Source organism: Micromys minutus, assembly GCF_963924665.1.
Source record: "Micromys minutus genome assembly, chromosome: 1".
In the NCBI taxonomy this organism is placed as follows: Eukaryota; Metazoa; Chordata; class Mammalia; order Rodentia; family Muridae; genus Micromys; species Micromys minutus.
The window spans coordinates 130,966,146-130,986,307 of NC_137969.1; the positions used below are offsets into that span (position 1 = coordinate 130,966,146).

The window sequence follows — 20,162 nt, forward strand, 5'->3', positions numbered from 1 at the left end:
CAGTCACTTGGGTTTCCTTGAGACTGGTAGTTCACCAGTTACCTGCCCCGGTCATTACAGAAACCACGGTATGAAATTCGCTGGAGGGTCATTGAGTCAATCAGCCCAGATGGACACGAGTACATTTATGTGGACCCCATGCAGCTGCCTTACGACTCCAGGTGGGAATTCCCGAGAGATGGACTAGTGCTTGGTAAGTTCCCTTGAGGGCAACCTCCCAGGACCTCAGCATCACCTACATAGCTTCCTAGTTATAGATCTGGGACAGAGTTGGGGACTTGGACTCCACTCATAGGGTTGGACATGGTGGCTCACACTGACTAGCCTGGGCTACGTGGACATCTTGAGCATGAGCTTGTTGGGGTTGAGACGGGGAAGTCAAAGGTCATGAAGCAATGTCGTCTTTGTAAGGCCACAGACTCTATTCCCAGAACTAAAAGAGGGTTAGTCAGTGGGCATAGACCTATAGTTTTGGAAGCAGCAGGATCCTGAGTTCAGTGTCATCCTGGGTTTTGGGCCAGCCTTGGCTACATGAGACGCCTTTAGCAAAATGCCAAAAGGAAAGAAACTCTCGGCCTGGCAGAGATGATGCAATGGAAAACTGAAATGCATTTCCATAACTAAAGAGGACTGGGTGAGGCATGAGAGAGCCCAGCAGGCATCTCGAGGGCTCATGAAATCCTTCTTTACTTGTATGTAATATGGATGTAAAAATGTATGCTGGTGTTGTGAGGCATGCCTCTAACTCCAGGGAGGCAGAAGAACTGGGAGTTCAAGGTCAACCTTAACTACACAGAGATTTGAGACCAGCCTGAGCTACACGAGATCCTGTCTCAAAACTCCCAAAACAACCACCTTTCATATCTATGTGTGTATGTGTGTGTGTGGGCATGTATGCAATACACACACACACACACACACACACACTTTAAAGCAAAACATATAAAAAGGGAATTAGCCCTTTGAGGCTATGTCAGAATCAGTGACCTCACAGATGCAGTTTTTACTTGTCTGTCTGATTCCAAAGTACATCAGAGCTAGGAGCTTACAGCCACTGAAGCTGAAGGCGAGCAAAGCTTCCCTGCCTACTCCTGTGCTTCTTTATTATATTTTCCACCACCGTCTCCCAGAAAGGCTTAAAGAGCTCAGAGACGTTAGAAAGAAATAAAATGGGTTGGTGGGGGCTGGGTGAGGAGGTGGGGACCAGGGAGTAACAGAGCCCCTGCTGTGAATCACATTGTCCCTGTCCTCTTGGCCAAGTCTCTAGGGGCACAGCACCTTTCTAGGCACGAATGCCGGAGGTACAGACTGGAAGAGCGGGCATGTCCACTCTTGGCATCTTTCTGTGCTGGACTGACCATGACCAGACTGGCTTCCTGGAACCATCCCCCTTCCCCACTTAGACCTCAGTCTCTTTAAGAGTGGAGACAACAGCTCTGATTTCTTTGTCTCTCCACACAAAGAAGGGCTGTGCTGTCATGTCCAGGGACCTTCCTTTATGGTAGCGAAGACCAGTTCAAGTTTTCAGTTGTGTATTCCTCAGAACCAGTGGCATTTGGAATACGGAAGATTTCCAGTGGTTAAGGATTTGCTCTTGCAAAGGTTGCCTCTGTGTGCATGTGAGAAACAGAAGGGTAGAGAAACAGGGGGTTTGGGTAGAAGCCACGGAGGCAAGTTGCACAGGAGCCCAGGGCCTGGCAGGAGCCCATGCTCACACCAGGGAGGGCTGCACTCTCCCCTCTCATCTGTGTTTTCCTTTCCATTGCAAATGCTATTTGACAAAAGCAATTACACTAATTTCCTTCCCTGTGGGCTCAATCCTTTCCTGACATGATGACTTGGAGGAATAATTAGGCTTACTCAATACAGGAAAAACACACACCCAGCTGTACACCCTTGTGCTCTGGCCTCTGCCAGGAAAGCTGAGGAGCCCGGCGCTGATGTTGACGGCTCTGTTTGCCCACAGGTCGGATCTTGGGATCCGGTGCATTTGGAAAGGTGGTTGAAGGCACAGCTTATGGATTAAGCAGGTCCCAGCCTGTAATGAAGGTGGCTGTGAAGATGCTCAAACGTAAGTGTTTCTTCCCAGGGATACTTTGAACGTAGAGATACTAAATAATCCGATAGTAAAATTGAATTTAATATTATACTGCGATTCTTTGGACTCTAGGTTTTATGTGGATTTAGGATTAGTTCCTCCTCACCACCTACCAAATTAGGTTCCTTTTGCTCTTATCCCTCATTGTTAAAAATCAGACGCTCTCATTTTTAGTGACCTTTTTTTCCCTTAATCGTAAGGACTAGAGACTATGGGGCTGTCAAGTAGCTCAGAGGATAAAGTGCTTTCTTTGCAAACATGAGGATCTGGATTCTGATTCCCCCAGCATCCATACAGGAAGGCAGAGTGGTGGTATGCTCCCGTGGCCCCAGCACTATAGGGAGGCAGAAGATAGGTAGATGAAGGAAGCTCATTGTGGGTCAGCTAGGTTATTCAACTTGGGCAAGCTCTCAATTTCAGGGAGAAACCCTGACTCAAAATATAAGATGTGGGAACAGTTGAAGAAGCTATCCTAATGTCAGCCTCTGGCCTCCATGTGTGTTTGTAGGCAAGAGCATTCACACACACACACACACACACACACACACACACACACCACGTACACACATGATTAGAATATCTCGTGTTCTTCCTTTAGACACTTGGTAAGTAAATAATATTGAATCACAAGGTCAGTTTTTCTGAGGCGTGTTTCTGAGAATCAGGGGTAGGGCATTCAGTTGTACTGAGATCTGGGTTTACTTCAACAGCCACAGCCAGGTCCAGTGAAAAGCAAGCTCTTATGTCTGAGCTGAAGATAATGACTCACTTGGGACCACATTTGAACATTGTGAATTTGCTGGGAGCCTGCACCAAGTCAGGTAGGCTCCCTGTCCTGGGTTTGAGGGGGTGCTGGGAATACCCTCTGTTGTGGAGACTCTTTTGAGAAACTCAGGCAGAGTTTCCCCTCTCTGCACCCCAACATGCCTCCTGAGTATAAAGCTCATAAGTGGAGAACATCATGGCTTCTTTTTGTTCTCCATTTTTATACCTGACTGTTTGGTCCCCACAGGCCCCATTTACATCATAACAGAATATTGCTTCTATGGGGATTTGGTCAACTATTTGCATAAGAACAGAGATAGCTTCATGAGCCGACACCCAGAGAAGCCAAAGAAAGACCTGGACATCTTTGGATTGAATCCTGCGGATGAGAGCACAAGGAGGTAAATCTTGAGGGGAGCACGTGTATCCTTGTCACGGCCTCGTACATGGAGAAAAGTCTGTCCCGACAGACTCCAGGCCTGTAGATTCTAGGCCAGCACCAGATGCCACAAGGCTGTGAGCCTACCTAGTCACCCGTGTCAGTGTGGATGGGTATATACCTGCAGAGCACCACATGGGAAGGATGTACTGATAGATTTGAATGGTGGGGGGGGGGATCCTTCTGAGAGCCCTTTTCTTCTTTGTATGTGATTTCTCTGGACATGCCAATACTGCTCTGGCGAGGGATGTCACTTGTCCCTACCATTAAAACTTCCAAGTGGCTTTAAAGACCCCTGAGAGTACAAGGACCTCCCACGCTACTGAATTACTTAATGGGCTCCAAATGGGTGTTTAGTTTATTGAGCCATATGGCCACATGGCCAGTGAACCCTCAGGGGACAATGACTTTCTTCCTGTCATGAACTTTTCAACTGTTCAGTGTAGCAGACTAAGAACATTTTTGTGCATTTATGAGAACGTAACCCCACTCCGACTTCCCTGTGGCTCTTGGGGATGTCTCTGCCCCTTGTGAGGATGTGTAGAAGACAGAGAAGTAAAACATGGTGACATGCACAGTCATGGTGACTACCTTTTGGGGATCCCAATTGGTCCTATAGTGTTTCCGTTCTATTTAGATAGTATTGGTTTTACGAATTCTTGCTTACTCCTGGATGGACTTTTCTCTTCCATGTCATCAGAATCCTCCTCTTCTTGGTGCACCCGGGTTTGAGAGGACCCACGGATTTATGTCTGATTAATGTTCATCTGTCTGTCCGGACCACCCCATGTGCACTGTGCACATGGGAATTGTTTATGCCCATCCCGAGCCCTTGATGCCTCCTTCCATTAATGGCACACTGTAGGTACCCAAATTAGCACGTGCTTTGTTGTCTACCGAGCGAAATTTCTTTCTATTTTTTTTTTTTTTTACAGTTATGTGATTTTATCTTTTGAAAACAATGGCGACTACATGGACATGAAGCAAGCTGATGCCACACAATATGTCCCCATGCTTGAAAGGAAAGAGGTTTCTAAATACTCTGACATCCAGAGATCGCTGTATGACCGGCCAGCCTCCTATAAGAAGAAATCCATGCTAGGTAAACGTTTCTGTGCTCATTCTGGTCAATATGGTCTTTCTGTGGTTTAACTTGTTGCTCAGAGGAAGGGAGATCGGGATGACTGGTCCATCTGTACATCTCTCAGTGCGGGGGCTGCACAGCTGGGCCTAGTTATCTTTCTGTAGATCTGTGCTCTGTGAGCGAGACACGGGGCTGCTGATGTAACCCAATGGAACATTGCTTGCCCGGTGTGCACACGGTTCTTTCTCTGTTGTAAAAATAAGAATCGGGAATGAAGACAGACCTAATGTAATTCATTTCTCACATGTCACATGTAGTTGCTTTAAATAAATAATTCATTGTGCCACGATGGTTGTTGCTTGTTACCATGTCTTTTGTTAAAAAGTGGAGGTGGTGATAAATTGGTGTTTCCTTAGTGGCCAAACTGAAAGTTGGCCCTCACATTGTTTCCTCATGGCTTTCCCCCTGTGAGCTCCGTAATCCCGGCTTTTAGCTTTCCTAACGGACAAGTTGTGACAGTCGCTGCAGACGAGGAGACAGTTTGAGGTTGCATTTCTCTGACAAGCGTTTCTGTTAACTTCTGTTTGAAAGCAGCCCCTTCTGTTTTGAAAACTGTGCGAGGGGATGAGTTCATTTGTAAACTCCATGGTGCCATGGGTATTGTCACCCCAGATGGGCCACCTCACGCCTGCTCTGGGGTGGACACTTCGGGGCTCTTGCTTAACCACACACTGGAAGTGAGCAGTGCCTATACAGGTCTGAGCTTTTCCTGTGATTCTGACTTTGGGGGGTGGGGTTGGGCCTCTCATCAGCTGCTGTAAAAATGTTCTGCACCATAGAGATTATTTTGAAAAGTTTCTGACATGCTCTGAATGCTTTCAGGCTTCTTAAGTGAAAGGTACAATCCATTAGAAAGAGTATGCGCTTGTTTTGCAAACTTAGTATGTATCATCTTTTCCATATCTGCAGCTCTATTCACTTTACGTTGCCAAATGGGTGAACTTCCAAACCCTTCGTAAAGTTTCTCCAATGAGAGGGGTTGGAACAGTGCTTCCTTTCCACTCCCAAATGGTTAAAAATAGTTTACATTGATTTCCCGGGCAGAGCTGGTGAACTTGGCACCGGAGAGACGGGACCTGAGTCATGCTCCGCCTGGGTCCTGCTGGCAGGCAGACCACAGTTTTCTGGCCTTCCCATAGCTGGTTGGAAAAAATATGAATGGCTGAAGCCACTCATCAGTGGCCTGTGAACCGTCAAAAAGTATTGAGAAATGCTGGCCTAGATCGCCTGCCTCAAAACCCATAGGGTCCTTGTGGAGGGGATGGTGGGAACAGTGGACAGGTTACAAGGGGAGGTTGATGACTTATCATGAGCACTGTCCTGGAGTATGGCTGCCTGGTCTGTTCGGTCAGGTGATTTAACTGGCAAATTATACACAAAGCAAAAAAGAGAAGAAAGCAAACCTCAAATTCATCATGGATGATTTTAGTGTGAGTGTGTGTGTGTGTGTGTGTGTGTGTGTGTGTGTAAGTGTGTGAGTGTTTGTAAGTGTATGTGTGAGTGTGTGTAAGTGTGTTTGTGTGTGTGAGAGAGTGTGTGTGTATGTGTGTGTAAGTGTGTGAGTGTTTGTAAGTGTATGTGTGAGTGTGTATGTAAGTGTGTGTTTGTGTGTGAGAGTGTGTGTGTGTGCGTGTATGTGTGTGTAAGTGTGTGTTTATGTGTATGTAAGTGTGTGTGAGTGTGTGAGTGTGTGTGAGTGTGTATGTGTGTATAAGTGTGTGAGTGTGTGTAAGTGTGTGCGTGTATGTGTGTGTAAGTGTGTGTGTATGTGTATGTAAGTGTGTGTAAGTGTGTGTGAGTGTGTGAGTGTGTGTGAGTGTGTATGTGTGTATAAGTGTGTGAGTGTGTGTAAGTGTGTGTGAGTGTGTATGTGTGTATAAGTGTGTGAGTGTGTGTGTAAGTGTGTGTTTGTGTATTTGTGTGTGTGTGTGTGTGAGAGAGAGAGAGAGAGACAGAGAGAGAGAGAGAGAGAGAGAGAGAGACAGAGAGAGAGAGTCCAAGATGGCTGAGGTGATGTGTCTATGTGGAAAGTGAAATCCAAGGACAAAAGACAATTTGTCTGTGAGAGTCCATGGAAGAGGTTGGTTTGACTAATCGTTATGTGTCTAATCATCCCCCTCCCCCACCAGGTATGTGTTTGTGCGAGCAGGATGAATATTGCTTATCTGAAATGCTTGGAACTGAATGTGTTTTGAATTTTTTTCAGATTTTGGAATATTTGCATATACATTATGAGATATCTCGGGTTTGGGAGCCAAATCTAAGTACAAATTCATGTCTGTTTCACGCACACCTCAGACACATAGCTGACAGTAATTTTATACAATATTTTTTAAATGTGCTTATGTTTTGACTGTGATCTGTCACACGAAGTCTGGCGTGGGGATACTTTTACCATCATACTGGTGCTAAATAAGTTTTGGATATTTGAAGCATTTTCGATTCAGGATTTTGGGTTGGGAATGCTTAACCTGTGCATATTTCTTTTGGAAGAAAAAACTATTATTTTTTTCTCTCTATTTTTATAGTACTAAGGGTTGAAATGTGTGCCCCGTGCCTCCAGGGCAAATGTTCTGTCACATCCACAGGTTCCTTTGTATAGTTTCTGTACCCGGTAACGTGAACCATTATGACAAAATGCTTTCAGAGGAGATCTTTGGACAAGCTTCTGGAGCCTGCTAGAGCAGAGGGGATGTCTGGAGGCTAGAACGTTCCGTGCTCTCACCTAACACCAACATATCTGACTCCTTTCCACAGACTCAGAAGTCAAAAACCTCCTTTCAGACGATGAGTCCGAGGGTCTGACTTTGCTGGATTTATTGAGTTTCACCTATCAAGTTGCCCGAGGAATGGAATTTTTGGCTTCGAAAAATGTAAGTTCGAGGCACAGAGACCTCTTCAGACCCAGCCAGAGCTTCAGAGGGAGGGGCCTGGAAAGAACGCCTAGGAGGAAGGTCTTAGAGCCTGAGTAACAGTGGCTTCTCAGTTTAGCCGACCTGTCAATTCCCCAGATAGGCTGACATCACTGCCTTTCTCCAGTACCCACTGTTCCTCAGGAGGAGTCAGGGAGGGAGGGCAAGGTCTTCCTGCCAGGGCACCTTTTAAGTGCCCATCATGGACTGGCCACTCTTGCAAGAATGCTGCCACCTGGCCTCAGCTGAAGTGACTTCTTTCCTTCCCATGCAGTGTGTCCACCGGGACCTGGCTGCCCGCAACGTCCTTCTGGCCCAAGGGAAAATTGTGAAGATCTGTGACTTTGGGCTGGCCAGAGACATCATGCACGATTCCAACTACGTGTCAAAAGGCAGCGTACGTTCCCTCCATCCTTGACCCTAACCTCTGAAGTCCTCATATTTCTTAGTGCAGGAGTCAGTCATCCAGTGGTTCCTGAGGTCTCAGTAGAAAGCTTAGGTTTAACAGTTAGCCAGCCTGGTATCAGCTTCACCGTATACTGGGGCTGCTGTTTGGCCAAGTTTCCTGTCTATTTCATACTTAGTTTCTCTGTTTGTAGCTTCAATCATTTCCTCAGTTGCTACAAGGGAATAATTTAGGTAATTCACATGGTGCCGTAGACAATACTTGACATACAGAAGTTCACTGCTTGAGAAGAGCTTTGCTGCTCTTCCAGAGGCTCTGGATACAGTTTCCAGTCAGCACACGGTAGCTCACAACTACAGGCCTAGGGATCTGATGCCTCCTTTTGGCTTCCGATCCACGTGGTATTCAGACATTGCAGACCCATATATGCAAAATTAGGAAAAAGCAATTAGACACACCCGGTAAGTTCTAATAACTCAAGTCTATACACGAATATAGAAACATTCCTTTCCAGGGAGATCTCTGGTTTTTAAGCTTTTACCAGATTCCGGCAGGCGAGTTTAACCTGGAGAACATCAAGACTGATATAAACAGAATGGCACCGTTTCTCTGGCGACAATTTCATTGTCTACTTGACCTCTCCATCCCTTCAGCCTATAAGCACAAGAGTAGCTTAGGGCACATCTGTCACCCATTGGTACAACTATATGTCACTCTGCTCCACTGGTGTAAGACAGCTTACAGAGCTGCAACCTCTGCTTAGAGAGGGACAGTGACCTCTGTCCATCCCCTGTGCCCCAGACTCATGCTCAATGAATATAGCCGTGGTTCCTCCCAGGCACAATGAACGAGTTACTAAACTTGGGTAGAAATGATTTCTTACCCAAGGTTATGAATGTCTACTGTTTCTTCATAGTCTGGGGAAAGGGGTGGGGGGGAGAAGGATGCTATCTAGCACGGCAGATGCTGTGTTATATATCTGCCCAGACTTAGTATGTCACCTGAAGTTTGGACCATTTGTGTAAGAGACACTCTTTGCGAAAGAGACTCTTTTGAGTGTCTTGTCTTTTGGTGATGGGAAATTACCATTTATTTCTTATAGCCTGGAAACTGACACTGGTTTCCAGGATGCTGTATCTATTCTTAGTTTTGTTCTTTGGGTCACCTGAAAATGGGGATGGGGAGGGGACTGGTCTGGTCAAAGGTCACACTTTATTGGTAAATTGAAGGTTACATATTTTTAGTGTATGATTCCTTCAGAAGATATGAGAAGTGACGTTTGACCATTCCTTGTCCGTTATTATTAAGAATCTACACAGTGAGACTAGGGAGAGAGAGCTTATGGGTAAGTTGAGTTTGAGCTCCAGAACTTAATATACAAACAAAAGCCTAACTTAGTGGCCAGTGCTTGTAACGTCTGTGCTGGGGAGGCAGAGGCAGACCCTTGGAGCTCCTTGGCTAGGCAGCCTAGCTGAATTGGTTTGTCCCAGGTCAGTGAGAGAAAAAACCAAACCCTAGGTGGACTGTATCCTGAGGAAAACAGCAGAGGTCTTTGGTCTCCACATGCACACACATGCAGCAAGCACTTGCATTCACATGAACACACACACATACACACACACAGAAATACACACGCACACACAATCTACCTAGTTGCCGGTGAACGGTAAACACATGAAAGACAGGATGAAGGCAAGATTTTTAATGCACTATTCCCCAGCCCAGGGAGAGACTCTTTGTTTCTACTTCTGCAGACATTAGGGCATAGCCTTGGCTGAATCTCCTCTCTCCCTCCCTGTAGACTTTCCTGCCTGTGAAGTGGATGGCCCCGGAGAGTATCTTCGACAACCTCTACACCACGCTGAGTGACGTCTGGTCTTACGGAATTCTTCTCTGGGAAATCTTTTCCCTTGGTAAGAGCTGGACGGCGATTGTGTCTCATTCTGAATAACACTAGAAGAGACGTGTGTCTGTCCCAGATCCAGGATGACGTGTGGAGTGCTAACCTGTCACTCCACAGGTTCCCCCTGCCATGACAGCATAGGCTGAGTGGATCCAGAAGGGGTCTCTCTTTGGGCTGCTTCCTCACCGCTGGCCACCATCACTCTGGTTGTACCAGAGTCATTTGTCCCCATGGGAAGTGTTTCTGATGACATTTTGTCTTTTTGTTTGGGATTCGATTAGTGAGTTCACCAATAGTTCCCTCTCCCTTTTTGGTTTGTTTGTTTGTTTATTTGTTTTTTACTTAAAAAAGCAATAGGTTCCTGCCCAGGAAAAGGCTGGAATAGGCAGGCCTTATTTTACAAGAATATATTTTCTTCATTTTTAAAAAACACCACCAAAGGAAACCTATTAGCTTCCATGAGCTGGTCACATCTGGAGAGTTCCCTTGTGGCCTTGGGCTAAGAGCTTGAGCCATCCTGCAGACTCCAGTCCCAGCACGGGGCAGCTGTGAGCCTGGTACCCAGGGATAAGCGACCAGCTCCACAGCATGCAAGAAAACCCAACGAGACCCTCAAAGCAAAAGGCAACCAAGATATTAGTTTAAAAAGAAAGGCAGATACCACCAGAAGTGGTAACCAGGGGCTGAGAGCACAGGGTGCCCCTCAGAGACCATTGGCTAGTGCGGGGCGAAGGCCTTGGGCAGCTCAGCACATGTCTCAGGAAAGTCTTAGGGGAGTCACATGGCTCATCCACATAGTGTGTCCTCAGCACCTGAGACAGAATAGAGATGTGCCTGATCCAGGCCACAGTGTACAAAGTCCATTCATTCAGTTGTGTTATACACACACACACACACACACACATACACATACATACATACACATATATACAATACACACATATATGCATATACATATATACATGAACAACCTAAATGGCTATAGCCTGTCTGTTTCTTCTCCCTTACTTGATGATGAATGATGCCCAGGTCAAAGGTGACATGGCAGTGAACCCACAGGATGTATAACTCCACATCTCAAAGGGGAAAAACGTCTTTAGTGTTTGGTCACTTGTCATTAGAGCCTGAACAAATAGGTGCCTGCTGCCAAGGGAGGGTTGTGAGGGAGTGGTGAGGTTTGACTGGACTTTGGGATGTACAGATTACACACTTATAGGTAAACCCTGCAAGCTGTAATGGGGGTTCAGAGGAAGGACAAAGGAGGCTTGGGGTGGTTTTGGAAGCTTCATAGAGGGAGCTGAACCCGACTTGACCTTGGCTGCTCCACGCATGCTACCTTACAGCTCTCCTTTTGTTGAGCCCTTCTGTGCCCTTAAAACAGCAGACTATGGCATTCCAGGTCCTAGCTTTGACTTGAGCTGTAATTAGGAGAACACTTCTGAAGATGATAGTCTTTAGTGATATTCTCTGCCTCGTTCATGTGTTTGTGTTTAGATGTGGTTGTTAGAAACACTATCAAGTGCATTAGTGAATTTTGTTCTAAAGTTGCCCAAGATGTTTGGATTTGATTAACCAAGACTGCTATAATTATATAAATATATATAGTTATATGCATACATCCATACATATCTACACACACACACACACACACACACACACACACACACACACACATAGTTTGAGGAGTCCTCTGGAGTTAAGAAGACTTTGAAAGAATCAGGCCATCAGGGCTTTGGTGATGTGATACAGTTAAAAACCCTCTGTCATCCGGTTATCTCTTTTGGCTCGTAGGCGGCACACCCTACCCTGGCATGATGGTTGATTCTACTTTCTACAATAAGATCAAGAGTGGATACCGGATGGCCAAACCTGACCACGCCACCAGTGAAGTGTAAGCTTCCTCCCTGCCCATGGGCCCATGTCCATGCTCCGGGGTCTTCGGGGTGGCTGACATCTACAGGCACACCCATATTTACTCTGAGCCCTGCCTCTGCAGCTATGAGATTATGGTGCAGTGCTGGAACAGCGAACCCGAGAAGAGACCCTCCTTCTACCACCTCAGCGAGATAGTGGAGAATCTGCTGCCTGGACAATACAAAAAGGTTGGTTTGAGCCTGGGACAGTCAGTGGGCGGGAGGACTCAGACAAGGAGGAGAGAGTGACTAACAGTTACACCGACAAAGCAGAGCTCTTCTGCACTGTTTGAAAGGATCACTTTCAATGGAGGACACAGATTGTGTGATCTTGTGACCATGGCTTTAGGGAGTGCTCTATAGAACCCCAGGAGCACTGAAGAACGAGAGCCCTCCCCTGCCACGGGGCTCTCTTTTCAGCTTACATGCAAGACACCTGTAGGCACTTGATTCTGCAGTTATTAGAGTATCTGAAGCTACAGCGCAGTTAGAACTGTCGGGACATCTGAGGTCATTGAATTGCTCATTTGAATGCACTTGAATCTGTTTGAAACTGGCTTTTACCAGCTGACTGGAGGGGACGAGCCCAGCTGTGATCTGTTACTCCAGCTGGTTTTCCGTGGCTCAGAAAGCACTGTCCAAAGGAACAAATGTAATTTCACGGACCTATGCAGGCTCTGTAAATGAACCGGGCAATTTTCTGCCAAGGCCTTGAGAAGGGATGCCACACACTCTCGTGTAAGAAATCTCGTCTCAGACTGGGCACCGCAGACTGACCCATTTCTCTTCCTTCTTGGGAGGCAACATCAGACGTTTGGCCCAGAGCCTCCCATTATTTGAGCTGAAAGTCCAGTGTGGCACTTTTGATTGCCCTTGAGCCGATTTCACATCTTGTACGGGATGCTGGGAGTGGGTAGGAATACTTCACCTCGGTCAGTGGAAGATTCTCTGTGGGAAGGAAGAGGAAGAGACTACTGCTCAAACTAAGGGCTTTCCATTTCTGTCTGTTGTGGTCAGTGCCGTGCTATACACAGTCTATGGTGTGTTGACTAAGGGTGTGTACATCAGGGGGTATAGCTAAGTCATGTGGTAATTTACTTTTAGGTTTTTTTTTTTTTTTTGCATTGTTTTGGTTTTTTGATACCTGGTTGTGTAGCCCTGGCTGTCCTAGAACTCACTCGGAAGACCAAGCTGGCCTCGAACTCATAGAAATTCACCTGCCTCTGCCTCCAGAGTGCTGGGATTAAAGATGTTTATTATGATGCCCAATTTGCTTTAGGCTTAAAAAAAAAGATTTATTTATTTAATGTATGTGGGCACACTGTGGGTGTATTCAGACACACCAGAAGGGGGCATCAGATCCCATTACAGAGGGTTGTGAGCCACCATGTGGTTGCTGGGAACTGAACTCTGGACTTCTGGAAGAGTAGTCAGTGCTCTTAACTGCTGAGCCATCTCGCCAACCCCCAGGCTTTTTTTTTTTTTTTTAAAGGAATCTAACCTCCACACAGACTTTCAGTATGGACGTACAGCCCTGCCCCAACACAACCTTATCATTATTTATTTATTTGTTGTTATTTTCTGGATGATAGCCAATTACGTTGAGTAGCCTTTCTTTTTCTCCAGTGGCTAAGGATGTCGAATACTTTCCCAAGGATGTATCAGATATTTATACCTATTCTTTTGAAAGCTAAATGTTCAGTTTATTAGCCAATTGATTGATTGAATATTGTGTGTGTGTGTGTGTGTGTGTGTGTGTGTGTGTATGTGTTTGCTGTTCTTTATATAGCCTGCATACTAATCCATTGTCTGATGTGTATTTATATATTTGGCAGAGCTTTCTCCCTCAATTGTTCACATTTTTGTGACTGTTTCCTTTGCAAACAAAACACAACACAAAACTCAAAAAACAAAACACAAAAGCTTTATTATTTCTTCTCTCCTTTATTATTGTTTTGTTTTGCTTCTTTTTTGAGACAGGGTCTCACTTTGTATCTCTAGCTGACCTGGAACTTGCTAGGTAGATCTCACAGAGATCCTCCTTTCTCTTTCTCCCTAGTATTGGGGTCCACCATACCTGGATGTTTATTTATTGTTTTAGACAAGGTCTCAGTATGTGGCTGCGGCTGGCCTGGAAGTCTCTAAGTAGACCTCGCTGACCTCTGCAAAGATCTGCTTGCCTCTGTTTCCTGGATTAAAGGTGTGTGTCACCACACCCAGCCTTGTACATCTTATTTGGTCCTATTTGTCAGTTTTTTATGTGTGTGTGAGAGACAGGGTCTCACTGTGTAGCCTTGGCTGGCTTGGAACTCATGACGTAGACCAGGCTGGCCTTGAACACAAAAAGATCCTCCTGTCTTTGAGTGTTGGGATTAATGGCAGATACCACTTGCCCAGACCTGCTTGTTAATTCTTGATCATTTCCTGTGCTTTTGGAGTCTGACTCAGAAAGTTCTTATCTGTGTCTGCATTTGCAATGATTTCTTCTAGAAGCCTCAAAGCTTTAAGTCTTACATTCAGGGCTCTGATTCGTTTGGAACTGAGTTCTGTGTGAGGTGAGGCAGATCATCTAGCTCCATATTCTTCTAGTTTTCCAAGTTGTTAGATAGGCTGTCTTCAGTGTCACTTTGGCCTCCCTGTGTCAGATAAGTGCCTATGTCTGTGTGCTTATTTCCGAATCCTCCGTCCTGTTCTGTTGATATATTTATTTATCGTTATATGGTTATCAACTATATATGTGTAATATATATTTAGTATATGATAAACTATGGCTCTGTCACATGGTTGAGGTCAGCTCTTATGAATCTGGGGATTATGATATTTCTAGCATTGCTCTAGCTATTTGGGGTCTTCTGCTTTATATGAATTTTAGAATTGCTTTTCTAGTTCTGTAAAAGAAATATTGAAACTTGATGGGGATTGTGTTGAAACCAGGCTCAGAAAGGCAAGCACTATGTTTCTTCTAAATGCAGAAGCTAATTTAAAATTATGTGTGTATACATATATATATACACACACACACACGTGTATTTATTTATCTAAATATTGATTTTGTTTAAAATTTTTACTTGTGTGTGCATATGCCTTCTTGTACACACACACACACACACACACACACACACACACACACACACACACCACATGTGTGTGGGTGTCTATGGGGGCCAGAAGTAAGTGGGCACAGTAATTCTTAGAACTGGAATTATACAAGGTCATGAGCCACCTAATGCCGGTACCGGGAACTGAACCTGTCCTCTGCAAGAGCAACAAATGCTCTTAAACACCGAGCCATCTATCCAGCCCCTATATGCACATTTATACCTGCACATGCACATACACAAACAAGAAAGGGAATCACGAGAAGGAACGAGGAGATCCTGAAGGTTGGGGGGTGGAGAGAGTCATGGAATATATGTGGTGAAAAAGCAGACAGAGCTGTCTGGGGCAAAGAGGGGGATCAGCCAGAGGGAAACAGGGGACACAAGCAAGGGTCGTGGGGAAGGGGAGGCAGTGACAGATGTGTAAACTCATTATGTTGTAGTAAACTGAACAGATCACACACACACACACACACACACACACACACACACACACACACACACACAGAGGAAAGTAGGATTTTTCACATCAAAAGTCAGACTTCCCCTAACACTGAGAGCTCAGGAAATGTGCTCGGAATGGTGCTTCCAGTCTAAACCGTCTCTGCTCATTCATTCTACGGGTCCTGCGTCAGCCCTGGAGGGACTCAGTGGTGGGTCCCTAGTCCCCATGCTTGTCCTGCGTGGGAGTGTTAAGCACCTCATGGCAGCTACAGACCCAGGGAAAGGCTCTTTGTGTCTGAAGTCTCACCAGGAGTCCTGCAGTCACTGGCTGTCCCTGTTTCGAGTCCTACTTTTCTTCCTGGTGGGTGTTATTGGCACAGGACTCTCCCTTAGTTCTCCTTGTGCAAATCGCATGTTCTAAATGTCTACATTGATTTTTATAGTTTGTCACCAACACCCGATTAAATGCAATAAACCAATACTTTCAGAGCTATGAAAAGATTCACCTGGACTTCTTAAAGAGTGACCATCCGGCTGTGGCACGCATGCGTGTGGACTCTGACAATGCGTACATCGGTGTCACTTACAAAAATGAAGAGGACAAGCTGAAGGACTGGGAAGGTGGTCTGGACGAACAGAGACTGAGTGCAGACAGTGGCTACATCATTCCCCTGCCAGACATTGACCCTGCTCCAGAGGAGGAAGACCTGGGCAAGAGGAACAGACACAGGTAACTATGGCCCCTTCCCCCATGTTAGCCTGCGGGGGGGGGGGGGGCTCAGGGAGACCGAGGCCACTGGGGATGTAAACCGAGCTTGGCCAACAGGTGCATAGTTCCAGGGGAGGTCAAGAAGGTTTGACCTTCCTTCCTGTGACATCCTTCATGTGACTCTGCGGTGTCCTTCCACTCTTGAGTGAGTGCTTCTCTGGTGAACAGTCTCTGATCTGAGTCCTTAGATCATTTGGGAGCCAAAGCTGTGATGTCTGGTATGCAAAGCTCCTCTGTGAGCTCCTCTAACAGAGCTGAGGAACATATTGAGCGAGGCAGGGTTGGGATGTGAGATGCTCCACCAACTAGCCCTGCATGCAATTCAGAATGATCTGGAGGACTTTTCAACTGCTGATTCATAGGCTCACCTAGTCTGTGTGTCTGTCCCTCCTTCCTCTGGTGGGCCGCCTTCTCCTGTTTTGTGTCAGGCACAGGGAAGCAAACTCACAAAGGGGAAGCCTGTGTTCTATCCACCTGCAGATGATGGTCAAGTTTGAGTGACTCTCACACGGACAGGGCAGATAGTGACCCAAGACAGAATAAGGAAAGACAGCAGGAATCTAGTGAAGGGAGAAGAACAGTGGACAGTTCTGGCAGGCTAGGGAATTTAGGGATAGTACATATAAAAGTTTTGTTTTAAAAAATGTTTCTCATTTAAAAAAATTATTCTCACAGGAATAATGTGAGAGTTCACCTACCAATTAGTAGATACAGGAGTTGACATTTGCCTCATTCTCTTTATCCAGCTTGGTGTCACATATATGAACACACACACACACACACACACACACACACACACACACACACACACTTTTCTCATTCAGTGACTCAAAGCTAAATAGAAAACACCAGGATAATTCACCCCTAGTATTCTTCCATCTTCTATGTACTTCCTAAGAATAAAAACATTCATGCCATGTTTTTCATGATGACATGGCAGAAAGTTAGAGTTGGAGACAGAATTCACATTGCCCACATCTGAGGACATAGGTACTGAAAGAAAAAAGAAAAGCAGAAAAGGAAACCAACAACTGCTCTCAGATCTCATTTCATACCCAGGTTTTATTAAAATTCACATACCAGTTTGAACAATAACTGCTAGTTTATTGATCTCTTTCTGTGTTTATAGTTATCAGATTATTATCATAGTTAATCATCTCGGCAGGTATATTGTCAGACATTACTGCCATGCCCTTTTTAGCATTGTTTAGTTTTATGTTCCACAGAGTTCTTCCTTATTTTTATTTTTTTATGTACATTTTATTTTTGAGATTATATTTACGTGTGTGTACAGATATGCACTCCTAAGTATGTGAATGCAACCTACTCATTCTGTATGATGTTACCCGAATGTATGTGTACATTTTCAGGGCTGATCATTTTGTACTGGATAACCAGTTTGGTGTATCCTTCCCTGGGGAAGACCCTTTCTCTGCTTCTCAACCTTCATTCGTTATCTGTAGCTCTTAGTCTAGAAGACAGGCTACCTCAGCTCCTTGCTTACACATTAACGTACTTTTGGTGCCTTTCTGGAGTAGGTCTTGTTGGAGTGGCTTCTGGTATGTCCTTGTATAGGTGGGCAAATGAGCTTTTTTCTTCTGTCTTCACCTGGGCCTTTAGACCCAGAGGGGTGGGGCTAACGAGGGGGCGGGGCTAGCAAGGGGCGGGGTCTGGCAGGAAGTGAGCGAAGTGTGAGACCCCCATCCTCCTGCTTCCTACATTCTCAGTATCTCTTGATTGGCTGTTGCTTATTCTCTCCCCTGATAGGATGAATAGGAAAAGTAGAAACCCATTGTGTCTTGTTCGCAATGCCCAGAAAAAAAAAGTATTGGCAGGAAAGGAAGCAAGAAGAGTTGCTCCGATGGCTCTGTCTTGGTTTTGTGTTAGCTCTCTCCGTGCAGCAATGACCAGTGAGTGACCGGCTGGCTCCATGGCAAACTGGTCATGCTCAGCTGCACGTGCTTCAACAGGAAAGGGCCTTGTACAAAGAGTCCCGTTGCTTCGGGCGACCACTCTGAAAATGCAGCCCCGGAAGTCAGTCTGTCCGTGACCTTAGACTTTGCTTTTCAATCCCATCAGCTCCCAGACTTCAGAAGAGAGTGCCATCGAGACAGGATCCAGTAGCTCCACCTTCATCAAGAGAGAGGATGAGACCATCGAGGACATCGACATGATGGATGATATTGGGATAGATCCCTCGGACCTGGTGGAGGACAGCTTCCTGTAACTGCAGGTTCGGGGTATCATCTATTCTGGGAGCCTCCTCGGGATCCCCTTAAGAAAACCACTTCATTGCAATGCAAAGGTTGAGAAGAGGACTTGGGTAATGTGGAGACAGAAGTTCCCAGCCAAGGGCCTTGGGAAGTCTCTGTGAATGACTGGGATACTTGGATTGAACTTTGTCCGTGTTGCCTCTTGCAATGTGTCAGTAGCATCTCAGCGGGCGTGTGAGCTTTGGGAATGGATGGACAAGGGGATAACTGGCCACAGAAGATGGGCTTTGTGTTTCCAGGGCATTGGTGAGATTCCCACACGCTCAACTTGTACTGCAGACAACTCCAGCATTGTAATTATGTAAATAACTCTAACCGAGGATGTGTTTAGATCTGTGTTCACTCCTCTCTGGACCACTCAGTCCACCCATGTGCTTCTCCTCTCTTGGGATCCAGTTCCAGCTGCTGTTGAATTTTCTCATGAAGTACATGCAAAACCACTTTGAACTTTGGAAGGTACTGGAACCATTGTGTTTTACTGTCTTCTTAGTGTTAAAGAGGCAAAAAGATGAAGACTGAACAGCCTTGAGTAGTAGATTTGGGTCTTTTAGGAACCCAAGAACTCCTCTCTATCCTGTAATCTAATCTCATAACACTACTACTGTTAACCAAAATGCTAAATATGTAATCCGTAACCTGATTTCTTTACAGAGAAAGCACAATTAAAAACAAAACCCTTACTAAGTAGGTGACAAGTTTGGCAGTTTTTGACATTTGTATTAAGTAACATGTTTCTCAAGAAAATATAATAGGTTTAGTGGATTAAAGTTAGCAAGCGCTAGAGAGCAGAGTATAAATAGTGTTGTTCAGAAAGTCAGACCTTTCTGTTGTTGTGTTCTAAGCAGTTCCCCTAATCCAAGGCACTAAGAACAGTTAATCACCTCTGAAGTACTAGGATTAGAAACAAGCAAAGCAGAACCCCCGGGTGTCCTAAATGTCCTCAGTAGAAAGGCTTAAGCCTGAGCCCAATGTGACTTCTCATGCTGTGTGTGACCTTGTGGAAAAGAACCTTCCACAAAAAGGACTCAGATGGGCAGAAGTCTCTTTTATGACCAGGGATGACTTTGATGGATCCCACCCATACTTTTACATCTGTGACTTGCAAGGATACGTCAACATCAGCACCTCACTTTTCCTCTCTTGTCTCAAAGAGAAAGAGCTGGGAACCCTGAAACCACAGTGGCTCTGTGGAATGAAGGCAATTGTCGGCATGAGCGTGGCTCTTTCATTCCCACCGTTTGCAGCTACAGTTGCTGGCCTCAGTTGTTTCAGACCCCTGCCCCAGAGATTTGGAATCACAAGGTCTGATGGGAGCAGGAAGCTATGTATGTTTTCATTGGCTCCTTGGTGCTCTTGGGTAGTCAGTGTTCAGAAACACTGGCTTGGGTTACAGGGGGTTGCTGTGGGTGGGGTGGGGCAACTTTGAAATTTGGAACTGATCTGGGAGTCAACTATGCAAGAAGGCTACTATTTAAGTCAGTAACATGTCAATACCATGTATCCAGCAATTCCTACCCTTGGTCTAAGTTTCTAGGCTTAGCCGAAGCTGAGAAATCTTGGCTTGGGCACATCTCCCAGTTCTAGTCAATGTGGGTACCACTTCCCACTGGATGGAGGACCTGAGCTTGCTCACCTTAAAGCGTGTCCACAAATGATGCTCATCTGGTGTGTCAGGGCTTTGTCTAACCATCTCCATATTTGGCGGAGAAGATAAAAAGTTTTCTGGCTTTGGGAACTGTGGCCGGGAGAATGTCGCAAGCATCCAAACTGTCAAACTGGTTAGTGTGAGTTCATTGGCATTCTCTGCAATGTGTCTAATTGCTGACTCTGTATGAATGAAACATGGGCTATGATTACAGCAATCACTGTAGGTACTTCCAGCAGGTGATGCTTTGGAAGGCACAGAAGCAATAACTAGGTACTTGACTACCTACTGGCACAATCTCAATGCAAACCCCAACTTTCCCTTCTTGCAGTAAGTGTGAAGACTGAGCCAGA

The 20,162-nt window shown here is 45.6% G+C and overlaps 1 protein-coding gene across 3 annotated transcripts in view; it reads left to right on the top strand.

Annotated features, from left to right (window-relative positions):
- PDGFRA (platelet derived growth factor receptor alpha) overlaps positions 1 to 19,500 on the top strand; it is a 44,714-nt gene extending 25,214 nt beyond the window's left edge. For all 3 annotated transcript variants that reach the window (XM_080927778.1, XM_080927779.1, XM_080927777.1), the window contains exons 12-23: positions 61 to 193; positions 1,967 to 2,071; positions 2,809 to 2,919; positions 3,111 to 3,264; positions 4,238 to 4,404; positions 7,204 to 7,319; positions 7,633 to 7,755; positions 9,566 to 9,677; positions 11,459 to 11,558; positions 11,664 to 11,769; positions 15,611 to 15,852; positions 17,971 to 19,500. In XM_080927778.1, the coding sequence (XP_080783904.1) occupies positions 61 to 193; positions 1,967 to 2,071; positions 2,809 to 2,919; positions 3,111 to 3,264; positions 4,238 to 4,404; positions 7,204 to 7,319; positions 7,633 to 7,755; positions 9,566 to 9,677; positions 11,459 to 11,558; positions 11,664 to 11,769; positions 15,611 to 15,852; positions 17,971 to 18,118 (1,617 nt within the window). In that variant the 3' untranslated portion in view covers positions 18,119 to 19,500. The remainder of the gene's footprint in view (positions 1 to 60; positions 194 to 1,966; positions 2,072 to 2,808; positions 2,920 to 3,110; positions 3,265 to 4,237; positions 4,405 to 7,203; positions 7,320 to 7,632; positions 7,756 to 9,565; positions 9,678 to 11,458; positions 11,559 to 11,663; positions 11,770 to 15,610; positions 15,853 to 17,970) is intronic.
- Positions 19,501 to 20,162: the final 662 nt, after the last annotated feature.